The 21,433-nt window shown below is 33.4% G+C and overlaps 1 protein-coding gene across 7 annotated transcripts in view; it reads left to right on the top strand.

Moving 5' to 3' along the window:
• The window catches only part of LOC145241414 (uncharacterized), a 607,975-nt gene that overhangs the window by 197,909 nt on the left and 388,633 nt on the right, over positions 1 to 21,433 (top strand). For 5 of the 7 annotated variants that reach the window (XM_080104346.1, XM_080104342.1, XM_080104344.1 and 2 more), the window contains 3 exons: positions 156 to 420; positions 1,866 to 1,961; positions 17,744 to 17,887. In XM_080104346.1, coding sequence (XP_079960472.1) covers positions 156 to 420; positions 1,866 to 1,961; positions 17,744 to 17,887 — 505 coding nt within the window. The remainder of the gene's footprint in view (positions 1 to 155; positions 421 to 1,865; positions 1,962 to 17,743; positions 17,888 to 21,433) is intronic. The other 2 variants (XM_080104349.1, XM_080104348.1) reach the window with 1 other exon arrangement.

The following is a 21,433-nucleotide window of genomic DNA, read 5'->3' as shown; positions in this document are numbered from 1 at the left end:
ATTTTATATGTATGGCCGTGTATGTGTGACAATTTAATTGACATTCTCGTTTGAAATTAAATAAAACGAAGATAAGTTTGGATGATATAAAATTAAAAAAAAAAAAATTAAAAAAGAAACAACTTTTTATTTGTGAATTTCATTTTTATAACTAGGTGATGTTGAAGCGCCTTCTCTCGTGATGAAGTCCAATGCCAATCATCCTGATTCTTTTGCGACCAATTCCAAAATGGCACTTGTACCTGTTAAGACTTCTGGCGAGAAACTGCGAAGCAGCTCTCTAGACAAGGATGAAGACGACACATTGTCAGATGCTGGGGATGAAATGTCCCTTGTCGTAAGCCGAGGAAGGACCGGAAAACGTAATTCAGTGACGGGAGAATCGATCCGAATTATCACAACATCGATAAATCCTTCAAGGTAAGAAAGAAAGAAAAAGATCCAGTGCCTTTTTTTATATAAAGGTAATTTATAGAAGGCATTACAATGCAGAGGTGTTCCCCCCCCCCTTTTTTTTTTCTTTCACCTTAATCTAGCCTAACCCCAACCTGGTTGGTTTAATTTATCAAAACAGAAAACAAGTAAAAATGAAGCAAACCTTAACTTTCTTGTAAAAAAAAAAAAACCTGTAAAAAAATTTATAACGATTGTTTCATTAAATATTTTTCATAAAATTTTACACACAGTGACTCCCCCCCCCCTCTTGTTTTAAATGTTGCTTTATATTTTCTTGTTTGGTAGTGTTGCCTCGTTTTGATTTTGACACTGGGTCATTTTCAGTCAGCATTTTCAGGCTGTTTACCGTAAACAGCAAGAAGATATTGACCAAAAATCAGTTTTAACATGAGTCACAAACTTTACCAAAGAAAGAAAAACAGAACAAGGTATACTTTTATTTATAACCAAATAAACATTTTGCAGTGTCACTACACAGACATGACAGTGTTTCGGTCAGTCAGTTATGAATAACTAACTTAATTTAAGATTAGTTATTCAGAATTGACTGACTGAAACATTGTCGTGTCTGTGTAGTGACCATGTAAAATGTTTATTTGATTATTAATAAGTGTATATATATATATATATATATATATATATATATATATATATATATATATATATATATATATATGTATAATGTATTTATTATTTTTCTACATAGTTACCACCATTCTTAATACATTTTTATCAGCGATGAACGAGGGTCGTTCCAAAGGTAAAACCTCCTATTTTTTTTTAACTCAAAAAAGTTGAAAAGCTATAAAAACGAGCGTTTGTGCTTCAAAATTTATTTTCTACATAGTCACCACCATTTTCAATGCACTTTTTCTAGGAATTCAATGATGCATCTCTGCTTCTGATACACGTCCATCACAGGGGTTGATTTCTTACAGTCTCACACCGTCAATATCTGCAACAGAGAGAAGAAACTTTCAGGTCACGAATGTATAAGTTCAATCATCATAACAACGCAATTTGCAACCCCCTTTGATTTGTTCGAATAGAATAAAAAAAATAGAAGGCATTACTTTTGAAACGCCCCTTCTAATATAATAGTTAACGCTGCTACTACTCAATTATGGCTGATGGGACAAGAGCAATCTATCCCTAAGGATCAAATAAAGGGTTCATTTTGAAGTTCCATGTAGGTTCCCTGAGTTCGACATAAAGATTTCAAAGTTTGAAATGATGCACATGAAAAAGGTCGGAGATTACATCGGTCGAAACGTTGTAAAAATTGTAGCCAAAATGAAACTAGAATATTCCAAATAATACAAATAATCTATCCTCATCTAAAAAAAATCCGAAATATAATTCATATACATCTCTTTTTTTTTTCTTTTCACATCTTACCCCCATTGTAGACACAACTGCCTGAGAAAACCGACAGAAGAATCCCTGCATATGAATTTTAAGACGGAAACATCTGTACGTGAAAAAGATCTGGAGAAAGATCTCATGTAAGTTCATCAAATAAAAACTAAACACAAAGGTATTTGCATGTGTATAAACAAGGATAGATTTATACCCTGCTTCTTTTGTTACAGCTCGTTTGACTTGTTGGTCTAGTGGTCTTCATCAAATCACTGATTTGATAACTCGTTGTAATACAGCTTCCTATTTCAGTAATTTCTTTCCCATAACTGCAGGCTTGTGGAACTCTATTCCTGCTGACTGTTTTGTTTTTGTTAGCTCCTTACACCAAGTGGTTTTATGCCTTGTCTAGAGCAATTTACCTTAAAAAAAAAAACGACAACAAAAAAGAAACACTTCAAATTTGAAGGATACTCATCATCATCACGACGGGCTCCTTGCCTGGACCAATTCTCTCCAGAGTTTCCCGTCTTCCAGCACTGCCTCAGATCTTCAGGTTCACAGTGGCGTCGTGTGCTATTTGCTGGATGTACGTGGATCTAGGCCGTCCTTTGCTTGCACATTCATGTTGTGGAGTCCATAACAATACATCACTAACTAATCCATGCTTGCTCCTCAGACAGTGACCAGCAAATCGTAGGCGTCTCTTTTTGATGGTATTAGGTAGGTTGCCATAAAGTTGCGCTTTGTGGGATGATTCTGCCAAGATATATTTAATACTGTTCGTAGCATACTGATGTATGTGCCGTCTAGTTTTCTTTCCAATCTTTTGGTGAGTGTCCAGGCTGTAGCACCGTAAACAAGGACAGACTCTACCACTGCCCTGAAGAATTGTATGAAGTATGGACTTCAAGGCTGGAGAATACGACACAATTAAAATGCACATAAAACAAAATACAAACTATAAATCAAAATTCAGTTTATTGTACGTAAGAAGTTTATGTATGAACAAAAAAATCTTGAAATGCATTCCTTCAATCTTCACATTTAGCAACGAAAATGCGATTTCCAAATGAAGAATTATAGATTAAAAAATATGTCTTTTAACACCATTTACCTCTTCCTTGATTATTCTGAATATTTACGGAATAAGTATTCTGAACATTTTTTTGTACAATTCCGAGTATTAGCACGGTCACCAAAATATAGAAGGCAATGTAGGTAAGATTTGTCAAACTTTCACTGCAGGCAATGTAGGTAAGATTTGTCAAACTATTACTTTCGATACTATATGAGGGCATTTTTAAAATGAGATTTCAAACATGTTAAAAAAGAAAATAAAGGAACCCAATTCGATTAATAATGAAACTGAACTTTATCTATATATATAAAAGCGAAAATGTGTGTATGTATGTATGTTCGCTTTTTGTGTATGTCTGCAAAAGGCTTTTTTCTGGCGGCTTCTCGGGGCCGTTGCTCATTTTTAAAACATTTTATATGCTGTCTAAATGATATCTCCGACTTAACAACGGGGGTCGCCTGTTTATTTAATCTGCCCGACTTTGAAACGTTAAATATTCGACATTTTGGGATCGCCGCATGTTTGCTTTCGTTTTTCGGTCTAAAAAAAGCGAAACTCGATTCGAATCACTGGCCCACGACCAGTGGTCTCTAGAAAGCGATGTAACGTTTGGTCAATGTCGGCTTCGTCATATCAGACGGTTGCTTTCATTTCAAGACTAGCCACTCCCCTAATAAACGGGGAAGCTGTTTTTCCTCAAAGTTAGGTAAAAACAAACTGTCTCGCAGAAAATGTTCACTGCTGAATAGCTATTGCTTAGATCGTCGTCGTAACGCTCGCACAAAATGTTAACTCTACGACTTCCACTTGACGTCATTTACTACAGGCACCTGTCAATTCTCCTCTTAATTAAATAAATTCAAACTTCTTTCAGTAACTCATTCTTGCTGGCCGAGCAGTTAACGTGTCATGTGTTTTTCACATTTTATTTTCCAACTTCGCCTCAGGGCTTCGGTTTCGATTCTACCTAGTTACCCCCCCCCCTCGTGTTTCTTTTTTATTTAAGAGCACACCCACCTTGAAACACCCGGGCAACGCCGGGTACCCCCTCTAGTTTAATATAAAATATAAATATTATCTATGTAAAATTACGCAATTTTAAAGCAATATACAATCTAATACTGATAAAACTGAATTATGAATTTAGGGAACAAACAATTAAAGAAACATATTAAACACAAACATTTCTTGGCATTCGGGACAAGATCACAGTGTAGTATCTGTTCTGATGCTACACTTTACCTTTTCTGTCCTCGGTCGGTGGAAGAGAAATCTTTCATGACTGAGATTATTTTTGTTCCTATCCAGAGTGCCCCTTATTGGGAAGCTGAATTTCCCCCACAAGATTATATGGTGAAATATTTAAATAACTATTACTTTAAATATAAAAATTATATTTAAAATTTTGGTTTTCTGTTCTTCTATGTTAATTTTTTCTCATGTTTTATATCAAAATGTGTAGCGCATTTTCATCAGCTACATGGTTAGGAATCTTATACTCCGCTATAGTCTTCATTTTCATATCAGTGCAGAATACATGAATACGAAAATGAAGTTCACATAACTACTAAAAGACAATCATACTATAATGTGGACATTGGTTAAAAACTAAGCAAATATAGTCAACATCTACGATATTAAATCAGGGTGGTGGCAAATTTGGGAAAGGGCTTTATTATTATTATTATTATTATTATTATTATTATTATTATTATTATTAGGAGTTGTCTCACAGGTCATCATCAATGATCGCTCACTGGCAGTAACCTGTGGTGTTCCCTGGAGACCGAGTAACAACAAATCTCCCCAGATTTCTAGTGTTCTCCACCTCTTGACACCTCACCTTTCTTTGCATGGGTCCAGCGACAAGATACTTTGTGCATTTCTTGCAGATGATTGCTCATTATCGCAACAGCCGTTGTCGTTGATTTATCGTTGGCATCGGCCATTGGTGTTTCCTGGGGTTTGGGTGACAAAATGCTTCCCCAAGGTACCAGATTTGAACTGCCCACTTCCAGTGGAGATCTGGTTAGTACTCTCCCACCTCTGTCTTTTCATCCTCCCTGGCCCTTCACAACTAGTTGGTGTGGCGCCAATCGATGTTCTCTACACCAGTTTATTATTATTATTATTATTATTATTATTATTATTATTATTATGATGATGATGATAATAATAATAATAATAATAATAAGAAGAAGAAGAAGAAGAAGAAGAAGGGTGCTTGTACAGTGTACGCACGTGTATTTTATATAGTATTTCCAAGTTAAATTGCATTTTTATGGTATCTTTTTGGGGGTTTGTTTTACTATACACAGATTCGAAAAAGTTGTGAAAAAAAAACAAATATATCTTCTCTATCTATCTGTCTATCTTCTTATATCTATCTTCTATCTTCTATCTATATAAATAAAATGAACTCATTTTTTCCCATGTGAGTTTGACCTGAATAGGATTAAACATCAAGAGATTAGATACAAATGTGATATGCACAAACTGCGGCACATTATCTGAGGTGTGCTATAGGCCTATTACCTCTATACTTGCTCGATAATCGTCCATTCCTATATTTGTTCTGGTGAAAGTCCAATGCCAAAATCGGTTAGATTTAATGGAAGTTGTAAAATCCTTTCTCTCTATTAAATTCCTCCTTTTCCCGCTCCCCATTTACACTGCTGCTTGATTGTTCATGAGGAACTTTTACGGACGCCCACCGTTTACGGGTTCATTAGTTGCTTACAAAAACTGAATTGCTTCCTATTGGGGAAAACGCACCACTCTTACTTATACGTTGTTCACATTTATACACTAGGAAAGATAAACGTAACGTAATGTACTTGCAATAACCCTTATCCTTGAGTGGCTTCCGGGCCTTGATAAGTGGTGACCACTGTGTAAAAAAAATGCATTACTTACACGTTTTACACATGTTTACACTAATACAAACAAATTACAAACAGATTTTTTCCATTTTATTTTTATTTTTTCTTTAAACCATATATTACATCCTTTCCGTTATATTTCGTTTCATTTCGTTTTTTTTTTCTGTATATTTACCGACGAAGATCATAATTACTCGATTTTAAAATGTAAACAATGCAGACGAAATGTGAATGGATTTGCTGACTTTCTTCTGTTAATATAAGGAGGCTGTGCTGAAATAAAAACATTTGAAAACATTGTTATTTTCTTAATATTTCCAGGGGATCTTTTTTAAATCAAAGTCATTATCAGATGGTAATTACTTAATGCTCAAAATAGCAACAACTTAATGCTCGAAATACCAAATACTACATAGCCATTAAAAATTCTTCATTGTTTATACGATCCCGAGCAACGCCGGGTAGCCTCGCTAGTAACAAATGAATGTTATCAAAAACAAAATAAGTTACTTTTCTACCTTTTCTAAATAAATTTTAAGTGTTTTTATTTAATGTAAAATGTTTATCCGGTTCGAAAATCATAGTGTTTATAGATATGTCAGCCTATGTCACGGTAATATATATTGAGTGAGTTTCTAGCAGTATTTTGTATAGTTTTTTTAGTTTTCCCAAACTTAATGTATTAAACAGCAAGCTCGCCGCCATTTGTCTTTTTCAAGTATATCGATAAATGCTATGATTTTCGAACCGAATAAACATTTTACATTAAATAAAAACTCTAAAAACTTATTCAGTTTGGTAGAAAAGTAATTTATCTTGCCTTTGATAACAATTATTTGTTATATATTTGTTTTTTGACAACTTCTTCGAATCTATGTGTATAGTAATAAACAACCTTTCTTTCATTAAATTGTTAGATGAAAATGCAGAATAGTTAGAAAGCCGCCCACCTCCATTAAAAATAACTTTCTAAATAATATTATTTCAGCACGGTGCAAACAACATTTATTTATAAGATAATATGTTAACTATGTTAACTAAAATTTTATGTACTCTTTATTTTTAGTTCATATCAAAACTTTAATTAAAACTGATTAGTTAATGAATTTTTAATTCATTTGTGTTGTTCGTATGTCTCGGAAGAGAATAGAAAATTTCCTATTTTATTTCCGGTTTCAGTCATTTAAATTATTTACATTTAAAATGTTATAAAACAAACAAAAACTTGAAGTTTTAAATATATTTCAAAGAAATAAATTACGCCCGGTGCTAAAATATTGAATTCATCGATCGTTTTAGCTAAAAAGAACAACAACAAAAACTGTCGTGAAAAATGCTTGTAACTTTAAAACATTTGGAAATACTCAATGAAATGTTTTATTTATTATTAAAAGAACTGACTGAAAAAATATTCTTATATATAAATTGTTTGTTTTGCAGTAAAAATAAAAAATAAAATGAAATATTCGACTTTCTCCGATAGAAATGAAAGTTCAAAAACAAGTTCACTAACTATATTTTGTTAGATTAAAATTATCCCAATGTGCAATTATAATAATTATCCAAATGGAGAATTGTTTTTTCTCTTCAGAAGAAGAAAATACATGGACGTTTGGACTACCTTCTTAAAATTATCACAGCCATATTTTTTATGCCTATTAGCGTGACCACGTGGTTGAACACAGAAAACTTTAGGTACTCTTTACCTATATGTCGATTTGGCAATCATGTCACGGTGTCATGTTCACTGGCCTCCTTCTCTTTCGGTAGCCGTGGTATTAGCATTCTATCACTGAAACTTAATTCATCCGAAACACTTCGTTCACTAATAATTCCCTGTTTTCTATGAGTCTATAATACTCTGTAAGTGTTTTATTTTCTTGTGTGTGTGTGTGTTTTTAATTCCCTAAATACAAGTCACTATTTCTTTATAGCAGTAGTGTTTTAGTTACTATTTTCTAAATATAAAATAATAATTTTTCACTTGTCTATTTCTTTACTGTGTTAAAAAATCAAATTGAAAAGGATACTGAAAAAAAAGTTTTTTCTAACGAATGTATGTGTAATAATAATTTCTCGTTTTCTTTGAATCTTGAATACTCTGTAAGTGTTTTAGTTTTGTTTTTTTAAATAGCAACCACTATAGTATTGTTTTAGCAACTGCGGCGTACTTTAGCTATTATTTTCAAACTATAAAAGAATAATTTTTCGATTGTTTAACTAGTTTATTCCCGTACTAGCAATGGGTTCCCGGCATTGCCCGGGTGTTTAGAGGTGTGTGCTGAGCAAAAACAAAAAAAAACAAAAAAAACGGTAATTTTAAAAAACTTTGACCCCTATTATGACCCCTTAATATTTATTGTTTTGGGCTCAAATCAAATTATTAAGTTAGAGCCATGTCCAAGGAACTTATATCTAAAATTTCAAGTGTTTAGACCCAAAATTGTCGGAGGAGTTTGGTAGAGTTCTAAAAAGTAAATTTATTGAACTTTGACCCCTTAATCGACAAATATCTGGCCAAAAATGGATCTCAAAGATTTTCCCAAATCTCAGTAACTTGTATATCAAATTTCGAGTCTGTAGACTTAAAATTGACAGAATTATTGCGTAGAGAAATGTACACACACACACACACACGTTCACTTTTATAGATATACTAGCATTTCAGCCAGGCGTTGCCCGGGTGTTTGGGTGTGTATGTTGAGCAAAAAAAATAAAAGTGGTAGTAGGAAGGCAGGCTCGAATCCGTACCGCAAAGGAAGAAAAGAACGGGGTAAAACCTAATGTTTATGCTGTTACAACCACCGCCAAACCGGAAGCGACATTTTTAAAAATTAAGGCTAGACAATCTAAAGAAGAGGATAACTTTAAAAAATATCGTCGAAAAAAGTGACCCCCCCTGTAGAAAAGTGCCTAGTTTAAGGGGAAGATATTAATGTTTTAGCCAATTTTTCGATATTTGTCGTATGAAAGGTCGAACTTTAAAACGATACTGATCTTGGTAAAATCCGTCGCCTCTGTTGAAAGTTTAAGGCAGACATGCAAACAGGCATACATACATACATTTATATATTGGTAACTAAACATTTTCGACCCAAACTGATGAAAAAGCTTGCCCTATTTCTGAATACCCTTTATGTAAAATTTCAAATATTTAGACCAGAAATTGTCTGAGTAATTTGGAAGAGACCGCAGAGGTCAATTTTTTTAACTTTGACCCCTATTATGACCTCATAAAATTTATTGTTTTGGGCTCAAATCAAATTATTAAGTTAGATCCATGTCCAAGGAACCTATATCTAAAATTTCAAGTGTGTAGACCCAAAATTGTCGGAGCAGTTTGGTAGAGCTCTCAAAGGTCAAATCGTTGAACTTTGACCCCTTAATCGCCAAATTTCTGGCCAAAATCTCAGTACCCTGTATATCAAATTTCGAGTCTATAGACTAAAAATTGACAGAGTTATTGCGTAGGGAAATGTACACAGATACACAGATGCACAGACACACAGATACACACACAGACACGTTCACTTTTATAGATATATAGGTTATAAAATTCTTATTTGAAACAGATAGTGATGAAAAAATAATTTGAAACAGATACTGATAAAAAATGATGGTATACAGTTATGTTGGGTTCAAAGTCATGCTAGAATCAGCGAAACGTCCCAGTATATAAAAAAATTATAAAAATATAAATATAACTCCAGTAAACTGTTTCAAATCCCATATGCAGACTTTAATATAAACAAATATACTCTGCAACTGAGGTTATATCGTTGACACAACAATAAACATAAGAAATTACGAAAAATTAAATAGAATGATAGAAACAATAATAAACAATACTAGCAGATGTACTCGGCGTACCCCGGTATTAAAGGTAACGTTAAATTCCTTGAAAAAAAAACACACACACACACACACAAAAAAAAAACAAATAAATAAACAGAAATTGAGACATCATCTTGCGAGTATTATTATTATTTTTTTCTAAACAGTTCACTTCTTGTAAGTAAAATAAAAATACCCGAGCTGAGATTGAAACCTAAAGTCAGGTACGATAACCATTAGGCCAGCTTGATATGGTCTTTTAAGAATATTTTCAAACCTACTTTTACTTAACATAATGTAAACGATTTGCGCATGCGCAGTCATGAAACAGCAAACAGAGAAAAATCCGACTCCCACGCACCAATTTTGCAATTTTACCCTTTAGCAGCCTTTTTTTTTCGGATGAGAACTGATTATAAAGTTTTCCACATATATCTGAATATACGATATACCAAATTTCAAGTCTGTAGAATAAAAATTCGTTGAGTATATAGGTTGAGAAGTGTCCTCACGCACACATACATTCTCACTTCTATAGATATATAATATATCACGATATTAAATATAAACAATGATATATAATATATAACGATATTAAATATAAACAATGATATTTTATATATAACGATATTAAATAGGCCACTCGAGTATAAGGGTTAGGGTGTGTATTGTAGTCATTTGGAAGACTATCATTCAGGCGAGTTGACCACAGGACTGAGTTTATAAAAGACTAAACCCATGGCAATTCCCTCTTTTTCTTCCCGAGTATTGCCTTCGTTAGAAGTCAAAGGAACGTGATTAAGAAATATACTTAATATCTACAATTTCTATATGTTTGTATCCACTGTAAATATACCCATATTTCTATTTATACTAAATTATATATATTGAATAATCACGGCATAATCACATTGACACACCGGTTCTTGTCAAATCACCGGTTAAGCAACGATAAGCCTGGTTAGTACCAGATGGGTGACCATTTGGGAATTCTAGGCAATGTATGTGCTTTCCGCTTATCCCGGCATTGTTTCCAACGAACATCCACTTGCCACTGGTATTCAACAATGTCGACACAGGAGAGGTGTGGTTGGAGATTGTGAAACTCTTGGCACAAAAATTTCACGCGCAGGAACCGATATCGTGGGTATCCCTAGTTTGTCAAGACTGAAGGAAGCCTTAATACATATTAAAAACGCCATAGCTTATACTTTACTTCCAGATATACCTGTACTGAATTGTACTTCAAATCATAGATATGTTGCTACTTTACTCTATATTGAATAGATACATTTTATTATCCCTCCTATCGTCTTAAATATCCAGCGTTCGGGCATCAAATTTTACTTTAATTCCTAATATCAATTTAATCATAGTTTAACATGCTATCCTATTCCTAAACTAACACATGAACAATATTTTAATCAAATATTAACTCCTCCATCTTAAACCAAATTTAGTTGCAAATTTAGTTGCTTCCACTGAATGAATTTTTACTTATCCCCTATTCCATTAACAATAAAATGGAAAGCATAATAATGTCCTTTTTATATTATTCTATAATCTTTAATTTTTCAGTAGATATATTATCTTTAATAACTAACCCACTAACATTGACTACCCATGCGGGGTCGCAGAAATACCTGATTTAGGACCCAGGCGTGGGACTAACCCTCTCGGTGCTGTGACTTCTCAAATCATCCGTCTAGGAGAAGGAAAACTCTGAAGCTAAACCTGAGGAGTAGGGGAGGCCTCTTCATTCCTGGACCACGACCTCTCTAGAGCTGGTGACTCGAACAAATCACCCCTCTGTTGGGGCGTAACTTTGCCTGGACCCTTTGGCTCTGGGAAGACAAACAAGTCAACATGGTTACCGCCCCACACAGACTCTAATATGGAACATTTTCCAACAGGACTGTCTCTTCACAATAAACTCTTACTTATTCCTACAAACGAAGATGTCCAATAAAATTGTTTTATAAATGCTAGAATGAGATTCTTGTCTTTCTGTTCCACAAATTCATGCCAATCGATAATAATCTGCAGCCTTATTTTTTTTACGTTGGAGTCACCATTTATCAAGGCCCAAAGGCCATTCAAGGATAAGGGTTGATGAATGCAAGGTGGTAGTGTAGTAATCGTTAATGGTGTAAGTTGGGTACAATTTGATTATTTAAGGGGACGGTTCAACAAGAACTTGTTTACATTGAACTTGAAGGCTACCATATTGTAGTCAGCTGGGAAGCAGGCCAATAGAACAGGTTTCCAGAGCGAGCAGTTCAAAGAAAGAAGCTTTGTTTGTGGAATCTGTTTAAATTTGGGCACAGATAGAGAGTTGGGGAAGTTGTTGATAGTGGTTGTAGCTAGTTGGGTGTTTTTGTGAAAGTTTGGCAAGGGGGAACTATAGATTGGAGCTCAGACGAGCACTTGCCATGAAAATAGGGATAGAGCAAAGCCAGACTCTCAACATATCTTCTGTGGGATAGAGGCTGCAGGGAAGAGAAAAGTGCATCGTCTACTAAGTTTCGAAGCTGGTTTTGAACTCTATCAGGGCGGGATAGGATGCGCCGATCTGCTCCTGTCTAGATGTGGCAACAGTACTCCATTTTAAGATGTATTTAGCTCTACTCTATTTTCAAATTGACTTACTCTTATTGAACCATTTTTAAATTAAGCACCCCAGTTTTGCTGGCCTATAAAAGGAACGGAATATATTAGATTTTCCATACATTCACTGTCGGTACACTCCTGTCCTGTACATGCAGAAAATGAAGCAACACCAACAATACCGATATCTGTGGCATTAATGATAAATTAATGTATGTGTTTATTTCATGTGTGTATATATGTGTAAGCTGTAAGACATTGAATGATGCAACAGCAGTGGTTATGTGAACGGTAAGACATTGTAGGGAGCTACATCTGTGTGAGCTGAAAACATTAATGTATATTGATGTGTGTCCTTATTTCATGTACACTAGTGGCCAAAAATCTGGGACAGGTTAGTTTTTTTTCAATTTCTCCAGAACATTGGGGGGGGGTTACAACTAAACTTACACACATTTAACATATCTTTTATGTTGATACACTGTATTAATGACACTTCATTATTAAGGATAGAAAAAAGTTATGAGCATTTCAATTTTTGTGTTTAAATTAAAGTGGTCAAAACCGTGGGACAAAGCAAAGAAAATAATTTATTGTAGACTGTGTAGTCAGTTTTTCCACTTTTCTAAGTAAGAAAATGACGAATAAGTCGATTACATCACTTTGTAGGCATTGCAACCGGTTCCACCGTCATTATGACACCTAAAATTGATGCTTCCGTCAAAAAAATCAATTATTAAACTTCATGGGGAAAACCATTCAATACGGAAGATAGTTGATGACTTGAAGCTGTCAAAAAGTACCGTTGGAAGAGTTATTAAGGATTTCAAGAATACTGGGAAAATTCTACCACCGAAGAAAAATGGCAGACCTCGATTAACTTCTAGACAAGACCGATTAATTAAGAAGATGACACTGAATGATAGGTATCAGACAGTTGCCAGCATTTCTTGTGAATTACATGACTATCATGACATCAATGCGTCATGTAAAACAGTATCAAGACGCCTGAATGAAAATTGGTCTGTTTGCGAGATCACCAGCTAAGAAATCATTGATAAACAAGAAGAACAAGAAACTCAGATTAAGTTTTGATCAAGAGCAAATGTTATGGACAGATGATCAGTGGCGAAATGTATTTTTTTTCTGATGAAAGTAAGTTTAATGTATATGGATCTGACGGGAAGAAATTTATAAGGAGGTTTGCTGGCGAAAGACTTAATAAAAAATGCACGATGAAAACGGTTAAGTTTGGTGAGGGTAGCGTAATGGTGTTTGCAATAATTTCTTGGGAAGGAATGACTAATTTGGTCTGTCTAAATACCAGAGTTAATGAAACAATATACAAGAACTTGTTGAGATCATGTCATCCCAATACTTCGAAATTTTGAGTGTGAAAAACTTATTTTCATGCAGGATAACGCCCCTGCCACAAGGCTAAGCATGTAATGGAATTTTTGAACGAGCAAAATGTGGATGTTTTGGACTGGCCTCCTCAAAGTCCGAACCTAAACCCCATTGAAAACCTATGGTCTACTTTGGAGAATTGTGTGAGTGCAAGTAACTCTATCAATACTGAAGGTTTGTGGTTAAAACTTAAAGAAGAATGGGCAGAAGTTTCACGTGATGAATGTCGCCATCTCATTCTATCTTGCAGTAGAAGGTGCGCTGCAGTTATAGAAAATAAAAGCTTGTTCACTAGATATTAAAGGTGTGTTCACCACTTTTGGAATTTTGATGTTTCAATGTTATTATTTTTAAATTTATTATTTTTGTCCTACGGTTTTACACACTCTAATTTAAAAAAAAAAAAAAAATTAAATGCTCATAACTTTTTTTTCTAACCTTTAAAATGAAGTGTAATTAATACAGTATATTAATATAAGAGATAATCCCCCCCCCCTCCGAATGTTCTGGAGAAATAGAAAAAAAAAAAAAACTAAACTGTCCCAGATTTTTGGCCGCTAGTGTATATGCATATATGTATGTCGTAAGCTTAATTTTACTGTTTGAAAAATGTTTTACTGCGAAATGTGAATTTTCTTTATTTAAATAATTTCAGTAATAAATTCATACCGTCCACACGTTTATTCCTATTTATTCCTCCATTTGACTTAAAGTTTGTATTTTGTTTCCACGCAGATTATTCTTCTATGAATTATTTTTTTACAGCTTCTGTGACAAGCCACGTTACATCAGCAGAACAACATTTTTAAAGGAAAAAAATATCAGACAATTTTTTATTCTTACAAAAAATAAATACTCGCAACTTTTCTAACTCGAAAAATTTAATGCACAAAAAGTTCTCATTTTTCACAAAATATGCAAATTAAATTTATCAAAAAAAAAAAAATCAATTTTAGAGGATTGAATGTCAAAAAGGCGTTTTTTTTTTTTTTAAATTCTAACATGTTTTGCTTGTTTACAGTCGGAATGTATAGAATGAAAGAAAGTAGAACTAAAATATTTTTTAATGGCTTTCTGAAAAACAAGACAATATGAAAAAAAATATACAAATTAATTTAACTGATAATCTATTTAAAAAAAAAATGTCAGTCAGATTTCTCACCAACATAGCATTGACTCCACCAAATCAATATTCATTTGTTATGTACGATTTATAATTTGTTTGTTCTAATGAATCACAGCTTATCAAGGCTTAAACGCCACTCGAGAATAAAGGTTTTTAATCAGATTTTTGATTCAACTTTCTAATTATCTTGATTATCTTAATTAGTTATATCTTACTGGAAATAATTACGTACTACTATCTTTTTGTCTCTGTGCGAGTGAAAAGATGGACACAATGTCGGTTCTTAATGTATGGAAAAATCCAGCTCATTAAAGAGGGGTACCTTGTATGGAAAAATATTAAAAAATTGCCTCAGCCTCGAAGGATTTCTTCTTCACAAACCAAGGACAAAATAGACTAAGTCTAGCATCAGAACAGATACTACACTTTCAAGGAAATTCTGAGACAAGGAGTCGTGTATTTCTTCCTGTTGACTTACCTCTTCACAGGAGTAGAGTTAAAAAGCTCCACAAAAAGGGACACTCTGGATTAGAACAAAAATAAAAATTGCTTCCGACGAGGACTTCTCCTTCACTGACCGTGGACAGAAAAGACTAAGTGCAACAGATACTACACTTTGCTTCTAAACAAAAATCCAAGGAAATTCAGAGATATTTCTCCTCTGTATTATTTGAACTATTCGGATACTGTTCTCATTGTACATGTTATTTTCACAACATTTTGATTGATGTGTATTGTTGCAAATGGATAAACACCTGTGGAACTGTCTTCCGTTTTCCTGCTTTCCAGCTGACTACAATCTGATTGTCTTCAAGTCCAATGTAAACAAGTTCTTGATGAGCCGTTCCACTTAAGTTAACAAATTTACCGAATTTCCATTACTAACGATTACTATATTGTCCAATTGACTATTGTACACTCTTAATCCTTATCCTCGAGTGATCTTTGGGTCTTGATAAGTGGTCATGCCTATGTAAAAAAAGCAAAAAAAAAAAAAACATAAATAGGAAATCTGATTCGGCTTTCTTTTCTAACACAAGTCGTTTATTACCGTTTTTCTTTCTTCCCATCTCGAAACCAATTTAAAAGTCTCTCGCTACCACATGTCCATCTAACCTGGCTTGCATTTCTCTTTCCTCCGACAACACACGCTGGCCACAGCCGGCCCATTCTCGCATTCACTTTACACGTCCCTCTCCTTTGGCACCGACTTTGTTTCTCCCCGACTACGTAGTGTCTTTTTTTTTTCCTTTTTCTTTTCGTGCCAGCTCGCACACACTTCCTAATTTGCATACGCATTCAACCGTTGTTCCTGCTGCTAATACAATCTCTTGCCATCCATCCTTTGGCTGCTGCTGATATTTTCTCATGCACTCATACGTGCTCTGTTACAGATGTATCTTTTGAACTTGGGAATCTTTCTATCCAACTTGGAAATCTGGGTGCTAATGCACTTATTGATCCGCGCTATTTTTTAAATAGTATTTTCAAGTTTAATTAAAGTTTTATGATGTCTTTTTTAATTATATTGTGAAGTTAAAGTACAGAATAGCTACAAAACATCCTCCCCTCCTCATGTTAAGAATGACTTTCTAAATAATAACGTTATTATTTCAGCACAAATCAATAAGTGCACTAGTACCGAAATCTGTATAAAAATCCGAATGGAACCGTTTATAGAATTCACGGGAGTAGCATGCTCTTGTTCCATCAGCCATAATTGGGTAGAAATTCTAAGTTATTCCCAGTTGTATTTATTAGTATCACCCGCACTTAGAATTGAACCTTCAACTTCCAAAAGACTATCACTTACAACTGAATTTTGCCAAGTACTTTATCCACGACTCGGGACGACAGAATTCAATTATAGAATGAGTAATGCTAAACATTTTACCTTAACGACATCGTTTTTTTTTTGTTTTTTTAAATTTTTCCATAAGGCTAATTTTTTAAAAAGTTTGTTTCAATAAGTACCTATTTACTTGCTTTTACACGAGGGTAAAGTTGTTTTTTGGTTTTTTTTCATCAAGACTTAAACATTGTGGGATGATCTCTTTTTAAAATTGAACGTGTGTATTTCTTTTTTGTAAGAAATAAATTGGCGTTTAATTATCATCTGATATTGATGCCATATTTAACCCATTCCTTGTGGAAGCTGGCAGAACTAGAGTGCTTTATTTACATATGGTCCTTAATACGTGTTTCTATTGGTCAAAAAAATATTAATTTCTATCAGGGTTGCAAAGTTGAAAGGCATAAAGCTAACTTTGAAAAATCCCTTTTAAAACAAATTGAGTCTCATCTCGGTAAGATCAAGCTACAAAGTGAAAGTGGTATTTTGGTAAGAATATCTAACGTAGAGTAAATGGAACAGTTTATGTCAAAATTGGATGACTATCGACCTTTCCCTCTTCAAAAAAATTGATTTGAACTTCATACCTAAGGCAACGAATGAACTTAATGATCATTGCTTTCATTTAAAGACAAACGTTGTTGTATATGTACATTTTTTTGTTTAAATAAAATAAAGCTTACTTTGACTCCTAAAAATTTCAAAATATCTGACCCCAGCTCCTAATTTTAAAATCTTTTAATATTCAGACTGCTAGGATTCTCACAAGTCTGACTCTGATTCCTAGCATTCTTACGAGTCCAACTATGATTCCTAGCATTCTTACGAGTCCAACTCTGATTCCTAGCATTCTTACGAGTCCAACTCTGATTCCTAGCATTCTTACGAGTTTGACTCTGACTTTGATTACTTCCTAAACCTCTGACTTCCTTTGATTCTGACTCTGCAGCACCAATTTCTATGATAAGTTTATTGACAAAGTTATCAGATTATAGCGTGTGAAATAGTTCTTTTAATTTTCTGATTCTGAAATGCTGATTTCCACCTTGCTTATCATTTCCACTTCCTGAGTTATGAAGTAAAAGTATCTGTTGGGAAACTTTTTAATTTTATTTCATAAGAACATGTTCTTATTTTAGCGATAGCAAATGTGAAATGGCTAAAGTATTAAACACCCTGACTGGGTATCAAGAAGCCCTCAGCCGTAAGGACATGGTCATTCTCAGACTGGACCAAAGAGTTGAGGAACTAGAGTTGAACGCTCATCATAACTTTGCGGACAGGTGAGTCGAATGGTTCTACCTTTTTCATTTATCCTATTTTAATTTTTTTAAATGTACGTTTTAATGTAATGATATTTTTTTGTTTTACATGGAGGTCGCCACTTATCAAGGCCTGGAAGCCACTCGGGGATAAGGGTTATTGCATGTACAGTAATCAACGGGATAGTATCGTAGTAATTGTTAGTATTGGAGATTTGATAAAGTGTCTTACTTAAGGGGGTGGTTCATCAGGTATTTGTTTATGTTGGATTTGAAGACATCCAAGTTGTAGTCAGGTGGGAAACAGGCAAACGAAAGAGAGTTCCACAGGCGTGCACTTCTAAGAAAGAAGCTTTGTTCATGGAATCTACGTTTTGATTTAGGCACAGATAAAGAGTGATACTAATAAACTGAGTGTAGCTAATGTTAATAATAATAATAAAAATAATAAAAATAGTAATAAAAATAATAATAATAATAATAATAATAATAATAATAATAATAATAATAATAATAAGCCCCTATTTACTTGCCTAGCATTCTAACACCACTATTTTGGCCATAGCTATGATTATACTCCACAACATACTCAGGAAGTTCGATGCCAGATACAAGTTCACAGACACAGAAGAAAGAATAAACCACCTCATGTATACGGACGATCCAAAATTGTTGGCAACAAAACAAAAACGAACTGAAACAACTAATAAACATAACCAGAATCTTTAGCCAGGTCATTTGAGTGGAATTCAGAATGGAAAAATGTGCACTATTGGAAATGAAAAGAGAAAAACTCGAAATGGCAGAGAACATGACATTACCCAACCAAGAGGTGATGAGGGCACTTGGCAAACATATATATATATATATATATATATATATATATATATATATATATATATATATATATATATATATATGTTACAATAGAAAATGCGAGCATGAAAAGTAATATGGTTAAGCTTAAACATGGAAAAGTAAAGAACTAGTTGTTAAAACTAGAAAAGAAAAGGACAAGATATTCTCGTAAAAAATATAATAAATTTATAACTTAAAATATTGCAGCATTAAGAATGGATTATGTAATGTTAATTGAATTTTAAAAAAATTTCTTAATGCTGCAATATTTTATGTTATAAATTTATTATATTTTTTTACTAGAATATCTTGTCCTTTTCTTTTCCAGTTTTTTACAACTAGCCCTTTACTTTTCCATGTTTAAGCTTAACCATATTACTTTTCATGCTCGTATTTTTCTATTCTAATCCATGATTTTTCCAGGCTTCTAGTAAATTCACTTGTTCTTTGTTTATTTTTTTTTGCCTCCATAAACATAACATACACATATGTAACAATGTACGGCACTCGTCTGCTTTCAATAAAATCTCCCTGCCAATTATCTCCCTTTCATTTTTTCAGTCTCTCTTTTTCAATTGTTACTTCTCTTTTTGCGAGAGTGGTGAATTAGTAGCAAGACTAGTCGGTGAAGCGACATGGTTGCTATGGAAACCAGTCATAAAAAACGTCGCTCACTTCCTTATAATTTTTTACGATTTTGAGACCAGTAAATTCATAATAACTTTTGTTTTACTGAACGAAAATTGAAATTTTTTTTTCACAATATATCTGAGAAGGTGATCTATAAAATGTAATAATTGTTTGAAATTTGGTCGAAAAATGAGTGGGCGGTAAAGTGACTAAAACTGCCACTTAACCATATATTTAAAACACGATGGTGTTTGAAGGATATATATATATATATATATATATATATATATATATATATATATATATATATATATATATATATATATATATGAGAAGCAGACGCTATCAAATTAATAGAAGTGGAAGAAATGGTTGAAAAAGAATATCTGAGAAAAAACAAACAACAACAACAAAAACCTTTTAGAAAACAAATTGCATATTAGAAACCTGATAAAAGGAGTAAATATCTAGGCAGTATCATTAGTAAGACACTCTAGATCATTCATAAGTTGTACAAAAGAAGAACCTAAGCACCTGGACTAGAGGACTAGTAAACTAATGACCATGCACAATACACTACACGTGACGGATGATATTGACCTACTTAAAAAGATGAGAAGGTGGAACAGGACTAGCAAGTATAGAAGACTATGTGGATGGCACAAAACAAGAACTAGAAAAATATATAAATGAAAACACTGAAAAGTTGATCATTGCTGCAAAAGGCACTACCAAAGAAAGAACAATAGAGGAAACAGCAAAACTAAAAACAAACAGTAAAAAAAAGCAAGAAAAGAAAAATGGGAAGAGAATCAGCTACATGTACGATTTATCTGACTGGCCAGAGAAGAGGCACACAAAAACACTTCACATGGCAACGAAAAGGACACTTGAACAGAGAAACTGGGCCACTACTAATAGTTGCACAGAATAAAGTGATCAGAACGAATTATACTGAAGCCAAAATAGACAAAACCCAGGAAAACAATAAATTTAGACTCTGTGGACAAATGGTGAATTACATAATAAGTAAACACAGCAAAGTAGCCCAAAAAGATTACAAAAAACAGATATGGAGAAGGCAGTCTACTGGGAACTAGGCAAACGTACGCATTTTGAACATCCAAAGAAATGACTTAGACAGGAGCTGAATAAAGAAAACAGGAAAAGAATAAAATCCTCTGGAAAATGAAGGTACGAATGGACAAGTTCATCAAAGCAAGAAACACCTGCTAATCTGAAATATTGTTTTAGCCACCCCTACCACAAATACTACAAATACATCTATGGCTGGCTGTTTTTTTTTTGTTGTTGTTTTTTTAATTTTTTGTTGTTTTTTTTTAAATTTTTTTTTGTTGTTTTTTTTTTAATTTTTTTTTTTTAATTTTTTTTTTTTCTTTTTAATTTTTTTTTGTTTTTTTTTTTAATTTTTTTTTTTTCAAAACTTATAGAAAAATTACTATTATTGTCATCTCATTCGCTATATTTATAATAATTTGGCCGATCAAATCTTGAACTTTATTCCGGTGGATCTTTTACAAATTTGGAAATATTCTAATCAAACTGGAAATTAGGATAAAATGATAAAATGAATTTATATTTTGATTATATTCAGTTTCATGTTTGTTTTACCATTTTTTTAATGGAAATTGCTCCAGTCAAGGCATGAAGCCACTTGATGTAATGAACTAAAAACAATACTACTTCAAGATCAAAAATTAGCCAATGATAAGTGTTAGATGGATAGATTTGAATCCAGGAAACAGCAATTCTTCCTCCTTTGTCAAAAACATCGCCCATAAAATGTGAATACTAAAAGGACAAAATAAGGGAAGTGAGAGTTACGGGGCTGTCAAAAGTAAGTTTACCGCCTCAGCCTACTCTCTTACTTGCTGACGTGTTGGACAACTTTTAGAAATTGACTTTTAAACTAACCTATCTCTGGCTAGGTCTTTATTTATTCCTCTTTCTCTCAAATACATTCTTATCAATCCCTGGAGGTCACGACAAATTTAAATGCTCCAAATTATCTGTATAAAACTGAATTGGTAATACCTGGTGTGGTATTAGCCTTGAGCA

This window comes from Euprymna scolopes, chromosome 20, assembly GCF_053919585.1.
Source record: "Euprymna scolopes isolate OS-2025 chromosome 20, ASM5391958v1, whole genome shotgun sequence".
In the NCBI taxonomy this organism is placed as follows: Eukaryota; Metazoa; Mollusca; class Cephalopoda; order Sepiida; family Sepiolidae; genus Euprymna; species Euprymna scolopes.
Note: the sequence above shows the minus strand (reverse complement) of the source record. Positions and strands in the feature narration are given on the sequence as shown.